This window comes from Triturus cristatus, chromosome 10, assembly GCF_964204655.1.
Source record: "Triturus cristatus chromosome 10, aTriCri1.1, whole genome shotgun sequence".
Lineage (NCBI taxonomy): Eukaryota > Metazoa > Chordata > Amphibia > Caudata > Salamandridae > Triturus > Triturus cristatus.
The window spans coordinates 431,505,120-431,530,273 of record NC_140593.1 but is presented as its reverse complement, the minus strand read 5'-3'; the positions used below and the strand labels follow the sequence as shown (position 1 = coordinate 431,530,273).

General features: G+C 48.5%; 1 protein-coding gene across 12 annotated transcripts in view; it reads right to left on the bottom strand.

Annotated features, from left to right (window-relative positions):
• The window catches only part of WAC (WW domain containing adaptor with coiled-coil), a 600,841-nt gene that overhangs the window by 286,217 nt on the left and 289,470 nt on the right, over window positions 1–25,154 (bottom strand). For all 12 annotated transcript variants that reach the window (XR_014970123.1, XR_014970125.1, XR_014970124.1 and 9 more), the window contains exon 10: window positions 8,645–8,793. Coding sequence is in view for 9 of the 12 variants with exons in the window: in XM_085631783.1 (XP_085487909.1) it covers window positions 8,645–8,793 (149 nt within the window). In the remaining 3 variants the exon portion in view is untranslated. The remainder of the gene's footprint in view (window positions 1–8,644; window positions 8,794–25,154) is intronic.

Sequence of the window (25,154 nt, the reverse complement as noted above, 5' to 3'; positions counted from 1 at the left end):
ATATTCACAACCGTACTTACCAGTAACCCAATTTACTTCCGTAGGAAACCATTGACTGTTTTTCTGTGAAATTTCTTCTAAGTGTCGATTTCTGCTAACTTTAAATATTCTTTAAAAATCGTATAAATTGTGAAAACGTAATTAATTACTTACCTGTTTTGGATAAGGGTCCCAGTACCGAGTCTAGGCACCCAGTACTGGATTACAAAAGTAACGAAAACATACTATACCTGCAACTTGAATTTTCTTCCATAGGGAATGATGGATTGTTTTCTATGAATTATTTTCCAAGTGTCAACTTTTAAAATAGCTAAATATTGTTTAAAAATCATTACAGTAATTAAGTCGACTTTCATCACTTGATTCTGAGAACTGACCCAGGATTGAATCTAGGATCCAGTCCTGGAATCCCAAAAGTAATCCTAAAAGTAATCTATTGCAAATAACTTGAAACCACTATTGAACTCAAAGCATTATTGTGTTTAAAATGGTGTTGCCTATTGCAACCACTTGTAACTTTCTACAAAAGCCAATTGCATATTGCAAAAGTATTTATATAAAGCATCTCATTCTGAGAAAGTATATTTTAACACCTATTGTCGGTTCTAAAATAAAGAGCATTTATTTTTTATATATAAACCACTGCCCTAGAGTTCAGTTATTGAGTGTGTGAGACCATTTGCTGATCGAGTGTGTGCAACAAATGCTTTACACTGTTCTCTGATACTGCCTTACTGCTCAACCAAGCTACCACTTTAGAGAGTAAGATTATATCCAACTTTAGCCTATGCCAAACCTCTGGGGACTGTGGACTCTGTACACCCTGTACCTATTTGGGAACAGTATATACAGAGCCACTTTCTCACAGAGCCCAGATGGCGATCTATACAAAAGTATACAATCTGGCGCTCATGCCTCGAACATATTCTTTTAGTTATTTTATTTTCTAGAACAAAGCAAGCCTGGCACAGGTAAGCAAAAAATAATTTACAGTAGTAATGCAGTTTGTAAACCGTTTTAATTTGTAATGTATATACACCTTGTTTTGACTTACAGTAGGATTGCAGAGAAATGTAATACTTTGCAAATACAGTACATAGACTTGAAAGGGCTTTTCAATAAAATACCAGGTAAGTTACTTTTTAGGTTACTTCTTTTACTCAGTAGCATGCCCGGATACTACTCTGGGACATTTTCTGTAAACCAGTAAGTAAAATCGTTTTGGGTTAAATAGTACAATTTTAAAGAATTTCTTCAGGTTTTCAAACGCCACACTTGCAGGAAGCTGGCTCTATATATACTATACCAAAGTGAGGTATAGTATGCACAGAGTTCAGTGGATCCCCAAAGGTAGGCAGAATCAAAGTTAGATAGAACCTTACTCTTCATTTGTGGTAGTGTGGTCGAGCAGTAAGGCAGTATCAGAGGACAATGTTAAGCATTTGTTGCACACTCTCAGTCAGCAAATGAATTCACACACTCAAAGACTGAACTTCAGACCAATTGTTTTGTTTAAAAATATTCTTTTTGTTATTTTATTTTCTAGAATCAAGCAAGCCTGGCACAGGTAAGTTGATAAATACTTTGCATTAAATATACAGTTTGAAATGCAATTGTAAATATACTTTTGAAATGGTTACCGTTTGAATTACTGGTAATGCAGTACTGTGAAATGCTGTACATATACTTCGTATCGACTTTGAAATGAAAATTACAGGGAAGTTACTTTTACGTTGCTTTTGAGATTACTTTTTCTACTCAGTGTGATATGCCTAGATATCACACTGGGACATTGCCTAGAGAAAAGGTAAGTAAAGTCAGTTTTGCACAATTGTTATTTTTCAGGTCTCCACACATTTTTCAGAGAAAGACAGTCAATAGGTTCCTATAGAGAGAAAGAAAGTTAACAATTACCAGGTAAGTAATCGGTCTTTGGAGTTGAATTTCCTGGGGTAGAACAAGGGTTCCCCCAGGGTCAAGGATGCACTATTGTTACACCTGCAGCGGCACTAGGGCAGCCAGGTACAGAGGGCTGAGGCCCAATGTTATCCAATGGGGGATAGGGGGACTGCTGGCTAGCAGGCCACTCTGCTGTGGGAGCAAATCTCCTGCACTTTAGCTCAAGGAAAATGGGGAAACAAAGTAGCACCAAAAGGTGCATCCTCAGCGGCACTAGGGCGGCCGGGTGCAGGGTGCTGTTCAGACGGCGGGCGCCCCGTTGGTTTCAATGGGGAACCTCCGGTTTGCAAAGGGCTCGGGGACGAAGTTCTTCTGGGTGCGATCACCACTTCGAGAGGTAAGTTGGGAAGTTAGGGGTTGGTTAGGCACAGTCGGTTTGGGCACACAAGGCCGTGGGGCATAAGGTGCAGGGGTGCCTTTTGGGGTCGGATCTTCTTACCAGCTCCTGGTCGTGATGGGGGACTAAGAAAGTGGCTCTGTATATACTGTTCCCAAATAGGTACAGAGTCCACAGTCCCCAGAGGTTAGGCAGAGGCTAAAGTTGGATATAACCTTACTCTCTAAAGTGGTAGCTTGGTCGAGCAGTAAGGCAGTATCAGAGGACAGTGTAAAGCATTTGTTGCACACACTCAGTCAGCAAATGAATTCACACACTCAAAGACTGAACTTCAGACCAATTGTTTTGTTTAAAAATATTCTTTGTTATTTTATTTTCTAGAATCAAGCAAGCCTGGCACAGGTAAGTTGATAAATACTTTGCATTAAATATACAGTTTGAAATGCAATTGTAAATATACTTTTGAAATGGTTACCGTTTGAATTACTGGTAATGCAGTACTGTGAAATGCTGTACATATACTTCGTATCGACTTTGAAATGAAAATTACAGGGAAGTTACTTTTACGTTGCTTTTGAGATTACTTTTTCTACTCAGTGTGATATGCCTAGATATCACACTGGGACATTGCCTAGAGAAAAGGTAAGTAAAGTCAGTTTTGCACAATTGTTATTTTTCAGGTCTCCACACATTTTTCAGAGAAAGACAGTCAATAGGTTCCTATAGAGAGAAAGAAAGTTAACAATTACCAGGTAAGTAATCGGTCTTTGGAGTTGAATTTCCTGGGGTAGAACAAGGGTTCCCCCAGGGTCAAGGATGCACTATTGTTACACCTGCAGCGGCACTAGGGCAGCCAGGTACAGAGGGCTGAGGCCCAATGTTATCCAATGGGGGATAGGGGGACTGCTGGCTAGCAGGCCACTCTGCTGTGGGAGCAAATCTCCTGCACTTTAGCTCAAGGAAAATGGGGAAACAAAGTAGCACCAAAAGGTGCATCCTCAGCGGCACTAGGGCGGCCGGGTGCAGGGTGCTGTTCAGACGGCGGGCGCCCCGTTGGTTTCAATGGGGAACCTCCGGTTTGCAAAGGGCTCGGGGACGAAGTTCTTCTGGGTGCGATCACCACTTCGAGAGGTAAGTTGGGAAGTTAGGGGTTGGTTAGGCACAGTCGGTTTGGGCACACAAGGCCGTGGGGCATAAGGTGCAGGGGTGCCTTTTGGGGTCGGATCTTCTTACCAGCTCCTGGTCGTGATGGGGGACTAAGAAAGTGGCTCTGTATATACTGTTCCCAAATAGGTACAGAGTCCACAGTCCCCAGAGGTTAGGCAGAGGCTAAAGTTGGATATAACCTTACTCTCTAAAGTGGTAGCTTGGTCGAGCAGTAAGGCAGTATCAGAGGACAGTGTAAAGCATTTGTTGTACACACTCAGTCATGAAATGGTCTCACACACTCAATAACTGAACACTAGGCCAATGGTTTTGTATAAAAATATATAGTTTTATTTTAGAACCAACAAAAGGTATCATAATATACTTTCTCAGAGTGAGATGCTTTAGATAAATACTTTCAATATGCAATAGACTTTTGAATGCAATAGATACAGTTGTTGCAATAGGCAACACAATATAACATTGAGCTCAATGGGAATTGCTAGTTCAATGCAATAGATTACTTTTTGGATTACTTTTCTTACCACAGGACTGGATCCTAGATTCAGTCCTGGGACATCTCCTGTAAACAGTTGAGTAAAAACGCTTTGTTACAGATGTGATTTCTAAGGAATATTATTGTATTTTAAAAGTTGACAAAGTTTTTGACAGAGAATCACCAATGTTATCCTATGGGAGGAAATTCACTTAGCAGGTAAGTGGAGTTATTGTTACTTTTTCTAACTCCGTGTTGGATCCTGGATCCAGCACTGGGACATCTCCTGTAAACAGTTGAAAGAATGCGTTTTTGATATACAGGCGATTTTAACGACAGACACATTTCTGGTGAAAACTAGGCAATGTTATCCTATGGAAGTAGAATCAAGTTATCGGTAAGTACGGTTGTAATTACTTTTCAGGGTCAGTGCTGGGCACCAAGATCCAGCACTGGGATCTCTCCTCAGGTGAGTAAATTCGTTTTCGTAATTCAGCTGATTTTAGATGAATATTTTAAAGTTTCAAAACTCGCACAGTCAATGTTACCCTATGGAAGAAAAGTGAGTTATCGGCTTTGGGGCAAGTACTCGACTGGCAGAGTTAAGGTTCTGGGCATAGACTCAGGGGTCTCCCAGGGTCAGGTAAGTACAGTTGTTACACCCTCAGCGGCATAGGGGCAGCCGGGTGCAGAGTGAGTTAGGCCCAATGTTATCCTATGGGAGGCAGGGGGCCTTTGGTTGGTGGCTGCTGGCTAGCAGACCACACGGCTGTGGGAGCTGCGCTCCTGGTCACTTGCTCAGGGCAAATGGGGAAGTAGATTAGAGTAGAGGTTGCACTGCCAGGGGCACTCGGGCGGCTGGGTGCAGGGTGCTTTTGAGTCGTCGGGCGCTCAATGGATTTCAATGGAGAAGCTCAAGAACGAACAAAGGCTACAAGCTCTGGGACGAAGATTCTTCTGGTGCCACCACCACTTAGAGAGGTAATTTGGGTAGTTGGAGGATAGGTAGGTACCCAGGAGTCCGGCACAGGGGGGCGCCGCATGCAGGGGTGCCTTTTGGTGTCTGGAAATCTTACCCTCTGTTGATCGCGGTAGGGGGGCACCTTGTTCTGAGGCTGCAGGCGTCGTCAGGAGCGTCGAGGTGGGTCCTTGAGTGTGCAGGGTTCGAGGTTCCTGGCTGATGCCAGGGGTCAGTTACTAGCTTTGAGCAGTACCACTGCTCGTGGGAGTCCCAGATGCTCAGAGTCACAAGGCAGTCAGGTCCTCTGGGATTTTTTAGGTTGCTGACCACTGGAGATGCCGGGGTTTAGAAGGAGGAGGTTCGAGGGACGACAGGCCGGTAGGGCTGGGGCCATATCAGTTGGTGTTAGCAGCTGCACGGCAGGTATTCTTGTTCCTTGTTCTGCTCTCGTTTCGGAATCTGGATCTGAGGATGGAAGGTTTAGGGTGCCCCTAAATTCTAAATTTAGGGGCGTTACAGGTAGGTAAAGGGCGGGGACCAATGGGTCCCTTCCCTGGGGTGGGTACACCCCCTATCCTGCCACACTCCTGTGGGAGGGGGGCAGTAGCCTAGTCGTAATTGGGCAGGGCTTCCCATCTTCAAGATGGTGAAAGCCCGGAGATATGCTTCACCTCGCCTCCCTCACCTGACGGGTGAGCTTGCCAGAGGCTGGCACACCCCATTTCCTTCCTTGGGGTTACCGGCCAGTCTTCCCGCCAGAGTGGGGGTCAGAACCGGTAGGGGCCAGTTGCTGAGTACAGCAAGTGGCCTGGAGAAGCTCACAAAGGCGGCATACCTTTGAAGCTTCCCCTGCCCATCCTGGGGGAGGAGACCAAGCACCTCGCCCAGTATGTGCATTGTTGCAGGCCCAGGAGAGCGGATGGCTCTCTGCCCAGGGGTCCAGCAACATGTCTGCTGTGTGGCAGCCTAGGCAGCCCCTCAGACAAGACGTGGATTGCAGGTTAGGTTCAGGGGGCATCTCTAAGATGCCCTCTGCCGTGCATTGTACATTAAATCCCACACTGGCATCAGTGCGGGTTTAATGTGCCGAGACGTTTGATACCAAACTTCTCAGTCTTCAGTGTTGCCATTATGGTGCTGTGGAGTTCGTGTTTGACAAGCTCTCAGCACCATGTACTATTAAATGGCAGCACTGCACTTACAGTGCCCAGGAATGGACCAGGGTACTGTAGGAGCACAGGGTTCATGCACCTGTACCCACACCACTGGCATAGGGCACCCAGCTAGAGGGGTGGCGGATGTATGCCAGGGCAGTGTGTGTTGTGGGCATGGCACACAGGGATGTGTGCCATGTCGACTGTTTTGTTCTGCACCCAGACACTCCGCTTGCAAGGGCAGTGTGTGTGTGTCCGGGTACAGGGCCTCTAAGGGTGGCACAATAAGTGCTCCTGCCCTTAGAGGCCTTCTCTGGTCACAAGGCCCTGGGTACCTAGGGTACCATTTACCAGGGGCTGACATGTGACCAGAGATGCCAATTGGGTTTTGTCGGTTAGTAAGTTTTTAGGGAAGGAACACAGGCCCTGGGCACCTGATTGGCAGGAGCCCAGGGCACAACAAAGAAAGGTGCATCAGTTATCAGGCAAAAAGTGGGAGGGTTACTGCAACAGAAACCCACTTCCTTACAGGGACCTTCTGGATTTAGGCTGCAGGCATCAGCTGGAGCCTAGAAGCAGGTCAGGGGGTCACCGGATCTCGGCTCAGGATTGCTGGGGTGACCTCTTAGTAATGTTTGCCCACGCGAGCTCGGGCCGTGGACGGCGGGTGCAGAGTGAGGCAGATCCGCGGTGTCAGGCCGGAGCCAGAGATTGCAGATGAACAAATTCGGTGTTCACGGGAGACAAAGTCTTTGCAGTTGAAGGCAGGTAGGTCCTCCGGGGTTTGAGGTTGCTGGCTCCAGGACACACCCGGATTTCAAAGGAGCAGGTTCGAGGGGGAGACAGGCTGGTAGAGCTGGGGCCACGTCAGGGGGCGTCTTCCTCTTGTTAGCTGCTGCACGGCTGTTAGGTCCTTCTTGTAGTTTCTTCTTGTCTGAGGAAGCAAGGTTCAGGGGTGCCCCTAAATACTAGATTTAGGGGTGTTACAGGTAGTAAAAAGGCAGGGACCAATGGGTCCCTTCCCGGGGTGGGCACCCCCCTATTGTGCCACCCTCCAGGGGGAAGGGGCATGAGCCAGTCCCTGGTTGGCTGACTCCCCCCCATCTTCAAGATGGCATGGCCTGAGAGTTGTGCTTCACCTCACCTCCCCTCCCCCACCTGAGGGGTGGAGTTGGCAGAAGTAGGCACACCTGTCTTCCTCACTTGTTTTTCCTGCCGGTTCTCCCGACCAAAGTGGGGGTCAGAACCAGTGGGGAACAGTTGCTGAGGGCAACAAGTGGCCTGGGGAAGCTCACAAAGGCAGCAAGCCTTCGACGCTTCCCATTCGTGAACCCTGCCCTTCCTGGGGGAGGAGGCTTGGCACCCCGTCCCAGGATGTGCATTGTTTCAGGCCCGAGGGAGCAGCAGGCTCTTGACCCAGTGGTCCAGAAACCTGTCTGGTGGTGGCAGCTGAAAGCAGCCACTCAGCCTGGACACTAGGTTAGTTTTCAGGGGGCATCTCGAAGATGCCATCTGTGTGCATTTTTTATTAAATCCCACACTGGCATGAGTGTGAGTTTAATATACTGAGAAGGTTGACACCAAACTTCTCAGTTTTCAGTGTAGCCATTGTGGTGCTTTGGAGTTCGTAATGACAAGCTCCCAGCACCATATACTCTTAATGGCAGCACTGCACTTCCTATGTCTAAGAATGGACTTAGACACTGTAGGGGTACAGGGCTCATGCACCTATACCCTCACCACAGGTATAGTGCACCCAGCTAGAGGGGTGACTGATCTATGCCAGGGCAGTGGGTTTTTGGCATGGCACACAGGGATGTGTGCCATGTCGAATCTTCACTTTGTTCTGCACCAAGACACGCAGCCTGCAAAGGCAGTGTGTGAGTGTCAGGGTACAAGACCTCTAAGGGTGGCACAATAAGTGCTGCAGCCATGAGATGCCTTCTCTGGTCACAGTGCCCTGGGTACCTGTGGTACCATTTACCAGGGGCTGACCTGTGGCCAGAGATGCCAATTGGGTTTAGGCTTAAATGCAGTTTTTAGGGAAAGAACATAGGCCCTGGGTACCAGTTTAGCAGGAGCCCAGGGCACACTCAATCAAAGAACATCAGCAAATCAGCAAAACGTGGGGGCAACCATGCAGAAAGAGGGCACTTTCTCACACAGCGCATTTGTGTTAAGGTGAGAGGTTGCACAATACATGTTGCAGCCCTCATAGGCCTTTTCTTCTCAGAGGCCCTTTGGTATCAGGGGTACCTTTTACAAGGGACCTACCCGTGGTCCAGAGGTGTGCCAATAATGGAAACAAAGGTACAGTTTTTGGAAAGAACAAACCCTGAGAACATGATTGGCAGGGACACAGGGCACACTCAGTCAAGTTAGCATCAGTTATCTAGCAAAGGGTTAGCGTGAAACCATGCAAAAAGGGGCACTTTCTTACAGTCTCCAATCATATGAAATTGTGGCAAAACAAAGTGACATGAGACACTACGAGGCTTTGAGTGTCCCTGAAAAACAAATAGATACGGAATCGATTTAGACAAAACAAGGGTTTGTATTGAGAAATTGCAGTGCAGGATTCAGCATAATACCTTTGGCTGCGATGATACAGGTGGTGTACTGATCAAAGGCTTCAGAGGAACGGTGTTACTCTGAGGTGTGCTTATCCTCGGAGATACGTAGGATCTTGGTGATGAAGCATCAGATGTTAAGGACAATGGAGACTGATTAGACTGTTGAGCTGTTACAGAATATAAAAAAAAACAAATCAATTTGCAAACAATCTTCGAAAAGATCTATAAAAATTAGAACATTTGAATACAGTTTTTTCCTTGATGTAAGACATTGGGATGAGAGTCCTTTACAAGTAATCCATCCACAATTGCCTCCATAATGGAAGCCAAGTACCCCACTGAGGCACTTGACTTTCAGAATAGCAGAGCAGTCAGTGTCCTACTCAGAGGAGGTAGTGTGGGTTAGTAATTTCCTTTTCGCTAGTATGCAACACTGAATAATATATTGTCCATTCAGTGGTTTTTATTTGAAGGAAATGTACATGTTTTACCTACAAACTAAACTCTATACATTAAATTTACAAATATATAAGGTAGACAGATGGAATATGCTACTTACCAGTATGCATCTGTTCTTGGCATGTAGAGCTGCAGATATACACACTTTTGCATAGATCGCCATCTGGTGTTGGGCCCCGATGTTTGCAGTTTGTTTTTCCTCTTGGAAAGTCTTTGGATGTCACGAGGTCGGTGACTCCTCCCTTGGATGGTATTGCGCATGGGCTTCGGCTCCATCCTCAGATTGTTTTTCGCCAACAGGGAAAGATGGAGCGTAGTAATAACAGTGAAGAAACCCATGTGTGTTGTATCTAAATAAGATAGACTGGAACAGATACAGGGAGGCGGGTGGGCGTGTGTAGATCTGCAGCTCTACATGCCAAGAACAGATGCATACTGGTAAGTAGCATATTCCGTTCGAGGTATATGAGCTGCAGATTACACACTTTTGCATAGACTACATAGCAGTTCCCAACCTTAGCGGCGACCACCAGTATCTCTTGCAGTGGTTTGAAATAGTGTTTTTAGTACAGCCTGGCCCACACTAGCTTGTTGCTTGGTTTGCACATCTACACAGTAATGTTTAGTGAAAGTGTGCGGTGTTGACCATGTAGCTGCTTTGCAGATATCATCTAATGGGATGTTCCCTAGAAAAGCCCTAGAAGCCCTTATCTTTCGTTTAGAGTGGGCTTTAGGGGGAACAGATAGCCTTCGTTTTGCTTTGTGGTAGCAAATCTGTATGCATTTTACAATCCACCTAGCTATCCCTGATTTTGAGATGGGGTTTGCCTTTGTGTGGTGGAGAGAAAGAGACAAATAGTTGTTTGGTCTTTCTGAAAGGTTGTGTTCTCTGGATATAGTAAAGTAAGGCCCGTTTAACATCTAGCGTGTGCAGAGCCCTTTCTGCAACCGTTTGAGGTTGTGAGAAAAATACCGGTAATTCTACCGATTGGTTTAGATGAAAGGGGGAAATGACTTTGGGTAGGAATTTTGGGTTGGTACAGAGAACAACCTTGTTCTGGTGCATTTGGAGAAAAGGTTCTTGTATAGTAAGTGCTTGTATCTCACTGACCCTTCTAAGGGAAGTGATGGCTACAAGAAAAGCGGTTTTCCATGTGAGAAATTGCAGTTCGCATTTATGCAAAGGTTCGAAGGGCGGTCCCATTAACCTTGTGAGAACTATATTTAAGTTCCACACAGGTGAGGGTGGTACTCTGGGGGGAATTATTAGTTTCAGGCCTTCCATGAAGGCTTTAATGGCAGGCACTCTGAAAAGTGATAGGTGCTGTCTGTTCTGTAGGTAAGCGGCAATTGCTGCGAGGTGTAGCCGAATGGATGTATATGCTAGGTTACACCTTTGTAAATGGAGCAAGTAGCATATGATGTGCTGTATAGATGCGTATAGAGGATTGATTGTGTTGTTATGGCAATAAACAACAAATCTTTTCCACTTGGCAGCGTAGCAGGCTCTAGTGGTAGGGCGTCTAGCTTCTCTGATGACGTTCATACAGTCAGGGGGAAGGTTAAGGTATCCGAATTCTAGGATCTCAGGAGCCAAACCGCAAGGTTGAGCTGAGCTGGGTCCGGGTGTCTGATCTCTCCATGGTTCTGGGTTAGGAGGCATGGTGAGAGGTGTAGCTTTGGGTGTGGTACTACCGAGAGTTCTAGCAGCGTGGTGTACCACGGTTTTCTGGCCGACGTTGGAGCTACTAAGACCAGTGTGAGGGAATTCTGTTGCAGCTTTCGCACCACTAATGGAATTAGTGGGAGAGGTGGAAAGGCGTACGCAAATTTGCCTGACCAGTTCATCCATATTGCATTGCCTTTGGACAATGGGTGTGGGTATCTGGTGCGAAGCTTGGGCATTTTTTGTTTTCGTGGGTGGCGAAGAGGTCTATCTGTGGATGCCTCCACATCTGAAAGAACGGGTGAAGAACCTGTGGGTGAAGTTCCCATTCGTGGATCTGTTGCGTCTGTCTGCTGAGCAGATCTGCCATGGTGTTTTGGACTACTGGGACATGTTGGGCTAGGAGAAAGATTTTGTGTGGAATTGCCCATCTCCATATGCTCTGTGCTAGTTGAGAGAGCTGTGGAGTGTGTGTGCCGCCTTGTTTTTGAATGTAGTACATGGCCGTCATGTTGTCTGTGCGAATGAGGACTGCCTTGACTAAAATATGTGTTTATAAGGATTTTAGGGCTAGAAAGATTGCCAGTAACTCCAGATGGTGGATATGGAGTATCTTTTGTTGCAGCGTCCATGTGCCCTGCACTGTGAGGTGTAATAGATGAGCTCCCCAGCCGGAGAGCGATGCGTCTGTTAGTATTATTTGTGGAACTGGGTCCAGGAACGGTCGACCTCTGGAAAGATTTGTGGTGTTCCACCACTGCATAGAGCGATGGGTGCGACCGTCTACCAACACCAGATCTGTTAGTTGCCCCTGGGCCTGGTTCCATTGGCACGCTAAGCACTCTTGGAGTGGACGCATCTGGAGTCTTGCGTGAGGGACTATGAAAATGCAAGAGGCCATCATCCCTAGGAGTTGCATAAACACTCTTGCTGGGAGAGAGTGTTGAGGTATGAATCTTTGACGCAAAGCCTGAATGCTTGCAATCCTGGCAGGATTGGGGTAGGCTATGGCTTTTGAGGTGTCTATGGTGGCACCGAGGTATTGCTTTATGTGGGATGGTGTTAGCTGGGACTTTTGGTGGTTCACCGTGAAGCCAAGCTGGTGAAGTAGTTGGATTGTGGTGGCGGTGTGTTGTACACATTGGTTGTGGGACGCGGCTTTTATCAGCCAGTCGTCCAAATATGGGAAGACGTGAATGTGCTGTCTTCTGAGGTGTGCCGCCACTACCGCTAGGCACTTGGTGAATACCCTTGGTGCTGTTGTGACCCCGAATGGGAGCACCTTGAACTGGTAGTGTTGCCCGTCCACTACAAATCTGAGGTACTTTCTGTGAGCATGGTGTACCGGAATGTGAAAGTATGCGTCTTTCAAGTCCAGTGTGGTGAGAAAGTCGTTCTGGGAGAGGAGCGGAAGTACCTGCTGAAGCATGTGAAAATGGTCAGAATGTACGTATGTGTTTAGAGGCCGGAGATCTAAGATAGGTCGTAGAGTCTCGTCTCTTTTTGGTATCAGAAAATATAGGAAGTAGACCCCTAAATTTTGCTGATTGGCGGGGACTTGTTCTATCGCCTCTTTTTGTAGGAGGGAGATTACCTCCTGTTTTAGTAACGTGGAATGTTCTTGTGACATTGGGCGTTGCCTGGGTGGAATGTTGGGGGGGGGGGGGGGGGGGGGGGGGGGGGGGTAGATGTCAATTCTAGACAGTACCCTGAACGAATAATTTGGGTCACCCATCTGTCTGATGTGATGGACTCCCAGACGTGAAGGAAATTTTGTAGTCTGCCCCCGACCGGAGTGGGATGGTCTGGAGGAAGCACTCGGAAGTCATTGGGTAGGCGGTGTGGCAGAGCGGGCGGTATTTTTTTGGCCTCTGCCTTTTTTGTTATTGCCTCTATAGCCGCCTCTTTGATAACCCCTTGTGAAGGTGGATTGAACATGGGATTTGTAGGGAGTGGACGCGCTGAGGAGTAGCCTCTGCCCATGCCCCGAAAGGAAGAGCGGCGAAAGGAGCGCCTAGGAGTGTGTGACTGTAGGGCTCCCATAGATTTTGCCGTATCTGTGTCTTTCTTCATCTTCGAGGGCCTCATCTACTTTTGGACCGAATAAATGTTCTTGATCAAATGGATGATTTAATATGGAGGCTTGTAAACTCTCAGGCAAGCATGGCGACGGAGGAGGACACTAGTGTTAATGGCCCTGGAGGCGGTGTCTGCTGCGTCTAAGGCACAGCGTATGGAGGTGTTAGTTATAGTCTTACCCTCTTGAATTAATTAATTGGCCCTATTCTTGTATCTTTCTGGGAGGTGGTGCATTATGGTTTCTAATTAATCATAATGCGCTCTATTGTATCTGGTCAATAGCGCTTGAGTGTTGGCGATACGCCATATATTGGCTGCCTGTGACGCAGTGCGCTTTCCTGACGCGTCCAGTAGCTTTGACTCTGTCAGGTGGTGGTGCTTCGCCTGACGCCTGGGAGTTTGACCTCTTCCGTGCAGTGGAAACCACTATGGAATCCAGTGGCGCTGGCCTTTGATATAGGCAGGATCTGTAGGGGCAGCTTTGTACTTTTTCTCTATGCGTGGGTTAATGACCCTAGCCCTGACTGGGTCCTTAAAAACCTCTGGTGCATGTTTTATCACCCCCTTGAGCATAGGTAGTATGGCGGTAGACCTATGTGCGGTATCAAAGGTGTCGAGGAGGAAATCCTCCTCTACTGGGTCGGTGTGTAGCTCTACCCCGTGATAATGTGCCGCCCTCTGACGTAGGAGGTGGAAACCTAATGAGTCTTCTGGTGGAGATGGCCTGGAAGGGTAAAGGTCAATTTGAGGGACGTCTGGAATGTCTGGATTATTGTATTTGTCCCATGGGTCTGGGGATCCTGTAGGGGTGGGGTCTTAGGGCACATCCCCTGGATCGTAATATGGGTCCCCCTGATCATCATCATCTGGAGACTGGGTCGGGGAGCGATGAGGTGGGGGTGGAGAAGGTGGTGGAGAGGGTGGAGGAGGTGGGGAAGGCATTCTGAAAGGGGAGGTAGCAGAGTCCTTCTTCTTTGGAGGTGGAGGCGGAGCCGGTTTGTCCAAATGTCTCTTTTTAGAAGAGAGTGCCAAATGTCCAGTTTTTGGATCCTTGGCAAGAGTCTTTTGCAAGGGATCCGGTGTAAACAGTTCCTGTGACAAAGTTTGTTCCGTCGGCGCCGAAGGTTTCGGCACCGATGACTTTTTAGGCTTGTCCGTGCCGTGCTTAGCACTGGGCTTGGGAACCTCCGATTTCTTGGTCGGCGCCGAGGTGGGCTTCGGCGTGGAAGTGTCGGTGCCGAGGGCCTTATGGGGTTTGGTCGGTACCGAAAGACTGGGTTTCGACACAGAGGACTTTGGTGCGGAGCTCGGTGTCGAGGTAGAGGCTGGTCTCTTTTTCGGTGCCGAAGTGTGTTTCTCGGCACCGCTGGAGGGCTGGCTCGAGCCGCCGGAAGGCTTATTTGGCTTCTTCATCGGGCCTGAAGGTGGGGTGTTTGAAGCAGCGTCTTTGGTCTTGCCTAGGCCCGGAGGCGAAGGCGTGACCGAAGCCTTTTTGGGTGTCGGCACGGGTGCGGGAGGGGGTATAGTACTCAACTCTCTGCGCCGGGGTGATGTCCTCCACATCTGAGTCGTCTGCTTCAGAAGCACTGACGAGGTCCTCTTTGGTGTGCTGCTGTCCCGGATCTTCGACGTCGTCCCCGAAGATGTCGACTGGAACGGAGATCGAGGAGTGCGCCATGTTTCGTCTGGCCCTTCGATCTCGAATAGTCTTTTTCGATCTGAAAGACTTGCAGGCCGGACAGTCTCGAGCCTCGTGTTCAGGGGAGAGGCAGAGGTTGCACACCTCATGAAGATCGGTGTGGGGGAATTTGGACCCACATCGAGGGCACTTCTTGAAAGGAGTTCTTTCCATCAGCCAGGACCAGAGCTTGGGTAGGCCCGAAGGCCGCAGTCGACGACTGGAATCGAAGATGTGTTGAAGAGAAGGTGATTGAGGAGATCTGGATCTGAACAATACCGCGATGAGCGAGGATTCCGCTTCGATCGTCTAACTGGAAATGTTCGAAACCGGAGCGCGAAGTATTACATCCGAGCCCGATGACGGAAAAAAACTATCTGAGGATGGAGCCGAAGCCCATGCGCAATACCATCCAAGGGATGAGTCACCGACCTCGTGACTTCCAAAGACTTTCCAAGAGGAAAAACAAACTACAAACATCCGGGCCCAACACCAGATGGCGATCTATGCAAAAGTGTGTAATCTGCAGCTCATATGCCTCGAACATAACTTTCCTTACACCCTCACATCACATTTCACCCCTAGTGGGTCTTGAACCCCTTAATGAATCCTTCCCTCAACAATAACAGATGCTGCATCTAAATATAAGGGAGCGGTATTTTAAATAAGGCACGCCTACTGGCTTTCTCAGAGTATCAACGTATCAGGCAAAGCTTATTCTTAGTCAAGGGGTCACCACAATACTAAAATAGTAATTACATATTAGCATTCACCAATAGACAATCATTCACCTATGCAATCATTTTAATATACATACGGATTGTTCATAAAACAAATTTTCATTAAAGCTTTACAGTAAAAAAAAAAAAACATCCAGCATGTGTCTGCCTTTCTGTTACACTCTTGGCTGCCTAATGCAGCCATAGGACCAACCACCAAGAGTTTCTGCATTCTATGTCAGGACCGGAGGCGAGGATTAAGCTCCAACTAACTTTATTCCTTACAGCCAGCAGTGTTCAACTTTAACATTTAGACAAAAAACTAGCACTCCCATGGTGCTTTAGACAGTCCATAACAGCCACCAATCAGCGTCCTCTGTCATCCCAAAGGGCGTGTGCTTCCCGTGGCAACTACTCTTTCTTTCCTGCTGCCAGCAGTTCAGTCTAATTTTTCTTTCACTGCGTTTTTGCTAACTGAATGCTGATGTATTTAATGTGCATTATTGCGCGCCGCGTGTGATAATCGCGCTGTTGTGTCTCTTCGCCTCCTGCGCTTCGGCGGCGGAGACAAATGGTTTTTTGTGAGGAGACTAGGTTTTGCCCGATTGTGTCTCCTCAGCGTTGGGTTCTGCTTCAGTGCACGGCGTAACGCTTTCAATGTTAATTGCCTGCAATTGCCCGCATTTCCTTCACAGGTTTTTTTTCCTCTTTGTTCGGGGCTGCGGGAGCGTTCGAAGCTTTGCTCGCGGCCCTCAGAGACGGGCTCAGTGGTGCAGTGAACTTCGGCTCGCGAGGGCGCGTCGCTTTGAACTCGTTGGTCTGAGCCGCTCTCTGCGCTGAGGAGCTGCGAGTTCAAACTAGCAATCCACGTTTCTTCTGCCGACGCGCACCCCTGCCTGTCAGGTCTGGGAACCCCAACACCTGTACTTGAGGGTTGATCCATTTTGATTTATTGGCCGCAGCTTTGACACCTGCAGCAGTGGGTCTGACTACTGCCGTGAGGCAGGTTCAAGTAAGGCGTGTTTTTCCTTGCCGGTATTCAAAGCGCTTACTGGCTGTGGTGGGCCCAGACCTCCTGACACCAACTGAATCATAGGGTGAGTCGCCCCCAGGCGGTCATTTTTGCCTGCCAGCCCCTCAGCAGCACAAAAAATAAAGTGACATATATATATAATTTTTTTTTCTGCCACTATATCCAGGCTTGCCATTCCTAGTACTGCACATCCTGGTCAGGAGGACCTTTGATTAATGATGGAAATGGATTACACGGAGGAATCCCTACAGGTTATCCCCTTGGATGACAAGTTTTGTGACGCCGTTGACGTGTCCATCCATTAAGCAGTAGAGGCAGCAATGAGTCCATTTGAGCACCGCGTTATGCAATATGCCTATGCCATACACGCAGAGCAACCCCCAACACGCGGAGAATCGCAAAAGCACTTCGGCACCAGATTTGGGGGCGTTTGAACGCCTTACAAGGACTGTCCTAGCCAGATATCCTCCACCAGAGCAGGACAGGACCCCAGAAGTTCTGGAAAACCCAGACTTTGGCCAAGATGATGATGATGAGGATGATGATGACGGCTCTGCAGGGACTACCAGGACAAAGCAGGACCGTCGACAGCGTGGTGCCCTAACGTGCCCACAGCGGATTCCTCTAAGCAGAGCGAGGTACCCTCCGACATGTTGGTCCCTGAGGACCTAATCCATCCACGTTCCTCAGCCTGGACACCGTCCCCTAAGGTTTTGGCTTTCGTCGCTGGACGCCTACGTAAACCTCTTGAGAAGGAGGTTAGGGCCTGCCTTAGGGCAGAGTGTCCTCGTCCAACCCTTCCGGACAAAGTCACGACGCCGCCCGAAGTCGATCATAAGATGGCGACGATCCTTCAAAAAGTATATTCGGGACCCTAAGAAAGGTATTAACCAGTCCTGGAAGAACTGTCAGGATAAACTCCCGGACCTGACTGGACCGCTTACCAAAATCCTGGAATTAGCTGAAGCGGCTAAAGCGACAGGTTCCTCTCTATCACCAGACCGTATTTCCAACTGGGTCCAGAGGGCCACAGTCTTTTTGGGGAACGCTAATTGCTCTCTTTCTACAGAAAGGCAACGCTCCTTTCGTTTAAAAAAGTTGACCTCAAGCTTGGGGAATTGGCCTCTTCAGAGGGGGGCGCGGTCGCTCAGGGTGGCCTTTTCGGGGACCCCTTTATAAAGGAACTGACGAAGTTTGTCTCGACCTTTACTCCGCTCGACAAAGCGCAGGCTTTCATCAAAAAAAGTCTTCCACCCTCGTGTTTTTGTCAGCGCCGGTAGTGGCAGGGGGCGCTCGGGCGTCAAGTTCTACAACCAAGGCCCTCAACAAGGTGGAAAGAAGACCACGGACCCCAGCAGACAGGAGTTCTTTCAGTCCCGCCGTGGATACAGAGGCCGGGGAGGCAGAGGACGTGGCCAACCTCTGGCCACAACAGGTGAGCTTTTTACCTCTACAACACCTCAAAGTGGGGGGCAGGTTGGCACTATTTGAGCACATTTGGGGAACCATTACCTCAGACGCCTGGGTGTTACAAACAGTAAAGGGTTTCCAAATAGAGTTCTATGGTACTCCTGTCCAAGACACTCGTCCCAAACCGCTGTTTTTCGCACAAGACAAGGTCGCACTTAACAAAGAGGTGACCGAGCTGCTGCGGAAAGGAGCCACAGTTCCTTCTTGCCTGCCTCCGAGAGGTTTCCTCAGCAACATCTTCATGGACCAGACAGATGGTGTTCAGCGTCCCGTCATAAATCTCAAAGAGTCCAATCAGTGGCTGGTCTACCGCCATTTCAAGATGGAGAGCATCCATATTTTGCACGACCTCCTGCAACCCAACTATTGGATGGCGCGCTGAATTTAAAAGACGCGTACTTAACAGAACCAGTTTACCCTCCACACAGACTATTCCTTCAGTTTCTCTGAAAGGGCGTGCTCTACGAGTTTGCGACCCTTCCGTTCGGCCTTTCGTCATCCCCGTAGCTTTCACGAAGGTTCTCAAACCGGTTGTGGAAACACTTTGGGCGAAGGGGCAGCGTCTCATCGTCTATGTAGACTTTATCCTGCTTCTGGAGCAATGCCCCTTACGTCTAGTCGCCCGGCTCAAGGAAACAACGGATCTACTACAGAGCCTGGGGTTTGTCATCAACGACAAGAAATCACTTCTGACCCCGTCCAGACAGGTGACCTTCCTGTGTATTACCATCAATTTAATAGCCTGCACCCTGAGCCTTCCCTCGGGGAAGATGGTCAAAATTCGCAGGAAGCTAAGACGCATTCTTGGTCGCTCTTCCACCTCGCTGAGACAGATACCACGCGTGGTGGGTCTCTTGTTCTCGTGGATCCAGGCTATCTTCCTGGGCCCGCTCCACTACAGGGCACTACAACGTCTCAAAGCCTTCCATCTCCACAAGGGCCTGCAATATGCAGACCAGGTTCCCCTCATGGAGGAGGTTAGCATGGAGATGAGATGGTGGCTCGACCATATGGAGGCTTGGAATGGCAGAGCCATTTTTGGCTGCCACCCGGATCTAGTGATCGAGTCCGATGCCAGCGAGTCGGGCTTGTTGCGGAGACTCCTTTATTGGCAGAAAGTGGTCTGTTGCAGAAGGTCAGCTGCACATCAATTGTCTGGAAATGATGGCGGGCTCCTTCGCGATACGGTGCTGGACCAAGGACAGGATATCCTGCAATGTCCTATTGAAAATGGAAAACGTCTCGGCGGTGCGTTATTTCAACCATCTTAGGGGTACGAAGTCCAAGGCGTTGGCGGATTTGGTCAAGGATCAGTGGAACTTGTGTCTTCCACAACATCTCTGTGATCGCGGAATACCTCCCAGGAGTGTCCAACGTAGGGGCAGACAGGTGTTCCAGAAGTTGGCTGGACAAGAGCTTGTGGCAGCTTCAACCGCGGGTTTTCCAGCAGTTAAACTACACGTGGGTCCCGTTCTCGGTAGATCTCTTTGCATCCAGGCTGGATCACCAGCTCCCAAAATTCTTCAGTTGGAAGCCGGACCCTCTCGCGACCGCGACAGACACTTTCCTCCAAGAATGGTACAGGGACACCGGTTATGCTTTTCCCCCCTTCGCGATGATCATGAGGCTCACAACACATAACCGCAGGCAGCAAGCGAAGGTGGTCCTGATCACTCCTTATTGGAGGTCGAAAGTGTGGTTTCCAGTTCTTCTGGAACTTTCTTGGGATTCTCCAATAATTCTACCCTGCATTCTTTTCTTCTGAGTGATCCTCAAGGTCTTCCTCACCCCCTCCTTCAGCAGGGGAGAATGCCTCTAGTGGCTTGACGGATTTCAGGCATCGCTGGGGAGTCGGCAGACTATCGCAAGAGGCTCAGCGATTGCTGGGAGCAGCGTGGGCGGACAGCACCAACAAGAAATACAGACCAGCCTGGGCTTGATGGGTCAGGTTGGTGTGTTTGGAACGGTCACGATCCCATGGGGAGCGAGGTGGTCGCTATAATGAACTTCTTCGCATCCCTAGCTTCTCAGGGTTTAGCTTATCGGACGATTAATTCCTATCGCTTAGCGATTTCGGCAGTTCCAGTTGGGGAACACCCTATGGTATGCAAACTGCCGCAGGGTATACGCCTAACACTATCCCCAGAACCTAGATATTGATCTCTTTGGGATGTTAACAAGGTTCTCCACTTGTTCAGATCCTGGCAAGCCAATAGATATTTGTCCCAAAAAGAACTTTCGGCAAAGCTGGCGATGCTCCTGTGCCTCATTTCTTGTCTCAGTGTCACCGATGTTCGGGCTCTGGACATCTCAGGCAGAGTCTACACCCCGCAGGGAGTAACCTTCCACATCGTCCGCAGAACTAAGTCGGACTCTAGAGTGATATCATATCCATCCTGTGATAGTTCGCCCAAGCTGAGTGGTCAGATGCCTAAGGAATACGAAAACATGACTGAGGAGACGCATCTTCCGGGAGAACGGCAACTGTTGATTTCCTTACGAAAGCCCTTCAAAGCGGTTACTCCGACTACAGCACGCTGGATCCGATGGGTGATGCAAGAAGCGGGCAAAAACGTCTCGCAGTTTGGTGCCCATTCAATGTGAGGAACCATGGCGTCAAAAGCTTTCTCCCTGGAAGCGAGGCTGGAAGACAGTTTGAACGCAGCCGACTGGTCATCGGATTCGATGTTCAAAAGGTTCCATTTTAAACCCGTCGTGGATATGGCCTCACTAGTGGTGGATAAGCTTTGAACAAGCATAATCCTTGCCTCCGGACAAAGAATGAAAAATTTCCTAGCAATCATGACGGAAAGTTTCAATTCTATTAAGGACGCAGAGGTGAGAATTATCCCCTCCCAGGGCTCTAACAATATCCTTGCTCCCACCCTTCGTGACTACATATTGCTTACCGTTTGGGGGGTGCTTCGTCGTATGGTATAAGTATGTCTGCCTTGCCTCATTTGTATATGTTACGAAAATGTGCGTCTCTTTTTGGTCATCAAGTGCTTACGCCTCGTTTATGCCTTGTGGATTGACTGTCAGTCACATAAAATAGAGTCATGGTCCTTCTGGTTGATCTGTTTCAGGTTCCGAGGGTGCCAAAAACGAATGATTTGATGCGAGGTTTTTCTGGCCGCAGTCTCGAAAGAGGAGTTGCCACAGGAAGCACACATGCTCAGGGACGACAGAGGACGCTGATTGGTGGCTGTTATGGACGGTCTAAAGCACCATGGGAGTGCTAGTTTTTTTGTCTAAATGTTAAAGTTGTACACTGCTGGCAGTGAGGAATAAAGGAAGTTACAGCATAATCCTCGCCTCCGTGTCCTTAATAGAATTGAAACTTTCCGTCATGATTACTAGGAAATTTTCATTCCAAAGCATAAAAGCAAAATCTCATTCAGCTTAGAGCATTTTAAATCCAAAGCAAAATCTCTTCCAGAGTCTTGATTTTAATCTACCCTGAGAATTAAGTAAAGTTTTAAAGACCAATCTGGGGGTGCTGCGCTTCTCCCTGCAGCCTCCACATCACTTTATAAACCAGATGGTGGGGCCCTAGTACCACAAGAAAGATAGATATGTTAACTGACCCATGCAGGGCATTATGAGGCACTTCTGGCCAGGGAAAATGAATATTTTATTAGTGGCTTGTTACACTTGGATTTTAGAGTACAGGCACACTCTGCACATTTTTGTTTTGTTTTTCCTTTCTTACATGGGGTGTGCCCATCCAACTAAAGGCACTCATTATCCTTGTTCAAATTTTTTTTTTGTTCATAAAGGGACAGAACACAGATCACTCCTGCACTGCTGAACCAGTCTCCCTCCTACATCCAAGGGAGGGGAGAACGCACCTCTCGCTGGCTCTTGACCCTCTACAACACTAACTAATCTCCCGGGGGCAATGGGGCGCAGAGCACAGCTCCATCAAGATCCCACTTATAGGATCCATGGTCCCCATCTTTCCTGCACCAGGTCACCACTTGACAATGGGGCCTTGTGTTCCAGGCCTCAACCAATACTATGCAGGCCCCTGAGGAGACAGATGTCCCTATGTGTAATCATGAACCAAGGGAGGGGGCCATGACACACCTGATCCACTCCCCCTCCCCCCCCCCCCCTTGAATGAAACCAATATGCTCGACTGCTGGGCATGGGTCCTCACTAGGGTTAATGTCTGGAACTACGGCAGGGTATCATGCACTTGTGTCATCCATTTGTCAGGTTAAAATGAGCAATTCTTTGAAATGGCATAACTCTGTTGGCCTAATTTTTTTCGATCACTGGCTCACTTTGCTCCTGGTGGGGAGCTCTACTCAGAGCATTTTCAAAAGGCCTCCGGGCCTCAAGTACACTTTCCAGGGGGTATTATTTACTGACTAAATGATCCAGTCTTCTCCTTTCCCGGCTCCAAATGCCTCACCTGCTGGTGGGGGCATCTTGTTTAGCCTCCCTGCAACCAGTCTGAAAATCACCCTCCTGCCCATGCTCCCCGGGACACAGCCTCTTGGCTCTCAGGAAAGCCACTGAAGGGTGGCATTGGAGTCCATGGCTTCCTCCAACTCGTCCGATGGGGGCACCACTGGCCCTGGACAGATCCATCTAGTCTAGTCCTGGAGGTCAAATAGAGACTAAGTCCTCAGTCAATCTTTACACGATATCAGGTGACTTCTCTTTCCAGCTGGCCCTTCTTCTGCGGTCATCGCACTAAGGACCCACGATCATCATCGGGCACTACCTTGTGCAAGGGTTTATAACCAAGGATAAAAAGTTCTAGATGTAAGGCTCCCTGACCAATCAGACAACTTCATAGCGACACTCCTTCCCAACCTCAATACCAAACATTCTAGGACAATCCAATAAGGAACCATAACATTTTCTCTGAAGAATTTCTCAGAGGGTCTCCCCTCCACCCTTAACCAACATCACTGCCAGACCCTTTCCTACCGAAACCTCAAAGGCGACCTGTGAGAAGTGGCTCTGTATATAGTGTTCCTTAATAGGTACAGGGTGTACAGAGTCCAAGAGTCTCCAGAGGTTTGGCAGAGGCTAAAGTTAGGTATAACCTTACTCTCAAAAGTGGTAGTTTGGTCGAGCAGTAAGGCAGTATCAGAGGACAGTGTAAAGCATTTGTTGTACACACTCAGTCAGCAAATGGTCTCACACACTCAATAACTGAACTCTAGGCCAATGGTTTATATATACAAAATATATGCTTGTTTTATTTTAGAATCAACACTTGGAGTTAAAATTTACTTTCTGAACAGTAGATGTTTCATATAAATACTTTTTCAATATGCAATAGACTTTCGTAAACAGTTACAAGTGGTTGCAGTAGGCAACTCTATTTTTAAACACAACAATACATTGAGCTCAATGGTAAATTAAAGTTATTTGCAACAGATTACTTTTTAGATTACTTTTGGTATTCCAGGACTGGATCCTAGATTCAGCCCTGGGTCACTTCTCAGAATCAAGTGATGAAAGTCGACTGAATTACTGTAATGATTTTTAAACAATATTTAGCTATTTTAAAAGTTGACACTTAGAAAATATTTCAAAGAAAACAGTCAATGATTCCCTATGGAAGAAAATTCAAGTTGCAGGTACAGTATGTTCTCGTTACTTTTGTAATCCAGTACTGGGTGCCTAGACTCAGTACTGGGACCTTTATCCAAAACAGGTAAGTAATTACGTTTTCATATATTATACGATTTTTGAAGAATATTTAAAGATTGCAGAAATCGACACGAAGACATTTCACAGAAAAACAGTCAATGGTTTCCTATGGAAGAAAATTGAGTTAAGGGTAAGTACAGTTGTAGATATTTTTCATGGTCAGTGCTGGGCACCAAGATCCAGCACTGGAAGCTCACCTGAGAGCAGGTGAGTAAATTAGTTTTTGTCACTCGGCTGATTTTTGGTGAATATTTGAAGATTTGAAAAGTCCACACTTGGAAGAAATTTCAGGAAAAAGCCAGTCAATGTTACCTTATGAGGAAAATAGAGTTTGCGGTTTAAGGGTAAGTACTCGACTGGCAGAGTTGAGGTTCTGGGCACAGACTCAGGGGTCTCCCAGGGTCAGGTAGGTACAGTTGGTTCACCCTCAGCGACTCTAGGGCGGCCGGGTGCAGAGAGCGTTAGGCCCAAAGTTGGGTAGTTGGAGGATAGGTAGGGACCCTGGGATTGGACACAGAGGGCCGTGGGGTGCCGGGTGCAGGGGTGCCTTTTGGTGTCGGAAAATCTTACCCTCTGTTGATCGCGGTTGGGGTGGCACACTGTTCTGAGGCTGCAGGCTTCTTCAGGATTGTCGAGGGGGGTCCTTGGGTGCCGGAATCTGGGTCACAGTCGCCATGGGGTAATCCTCGTGGGTTTAGTTCACTCTGGCACCGGCCAGGCTTGGCTGGTGCAGAGTGGGCTGGGATCGCGGTTCCGGGCTGCTGCCAGGGGTGAAAAGGTAGGTTCTGAGTAGAGCCTCTACTCATGGGAGTCCCAGGGGATCAGAGTTCAAAGGTAGCCAGGTCCTCTGGGGTTTCTGAGGTTGCTGGCCACAAGAGATGCCGGGTTTGGAGCAGGAGCAGGTTAGAGGTCGACAGGCTGGTAGGGCTGGGGCCAAAGCAGTTGGTGTCCCTCTCCTTCGCAGCTGCATGGCAGATCTTCTTTTCTTCTCGCTCTTGTAATTTCGGAATCTGGGGAAGGAAGGTTCAGGGTGCCCCTAAATACTAGATTTAGGGGCGTTACAGGTAGGTGAAGGGCAGGGACCAATGGGTCCCCGTCCTGGGGTGGGTACACCCCCTATCCTGCCTCTCTCCTGTGGGAGGGGGGCAGTAGCCTAGTCCTGATAGGGTAGGGCTCCCCATCTTCAAGATGGCGAGAGCCCGGAGATGTGCTTCACCTCGCCTCCCCCACCTGAGGGGTGGGGTTGGCAGGCTGGCACATCCCCTGTCCTTATTTGGGGTTTCCGGCCAAAGCTTCCCGCCAGAGTGGGGGTTGCAGGGGCCTGGGGAAGCTCACAGAGGAGGCATGCCTTTGAAGCTTCCCCCTGCCCATCCTGGGGGAGGAGATTTAGCACCTCTCCCAGGATGTGCATTGTTGCAGGACCAGAAGAGCAGGGGCTCTCCTACCCAGGGGTCCAGCAACATGTCTGCTGGGTGGCAGCCTAGGCAGCCTCAGAGCAGACGTGGATTCGTAGGTTAGGTTTTAGGGGGCACCTCTAAGATGCCCTCTGGGGTGCTGGGTACATTAAATCCCACACTGGTATCAGTGTGGGTTTAATGTGCTGAGAAGTTTGATACCAAACTTCCCAGTCTTTAGTGTTGCCATTATGGTGCTGTGGAGCTCGTGTTTGACGAGCTCTCAGCACCATGTACTCTGAAATGGCAGCACTGCACTTACAGGGCTCAGGAATTGACCTGAGCACTGTAGGG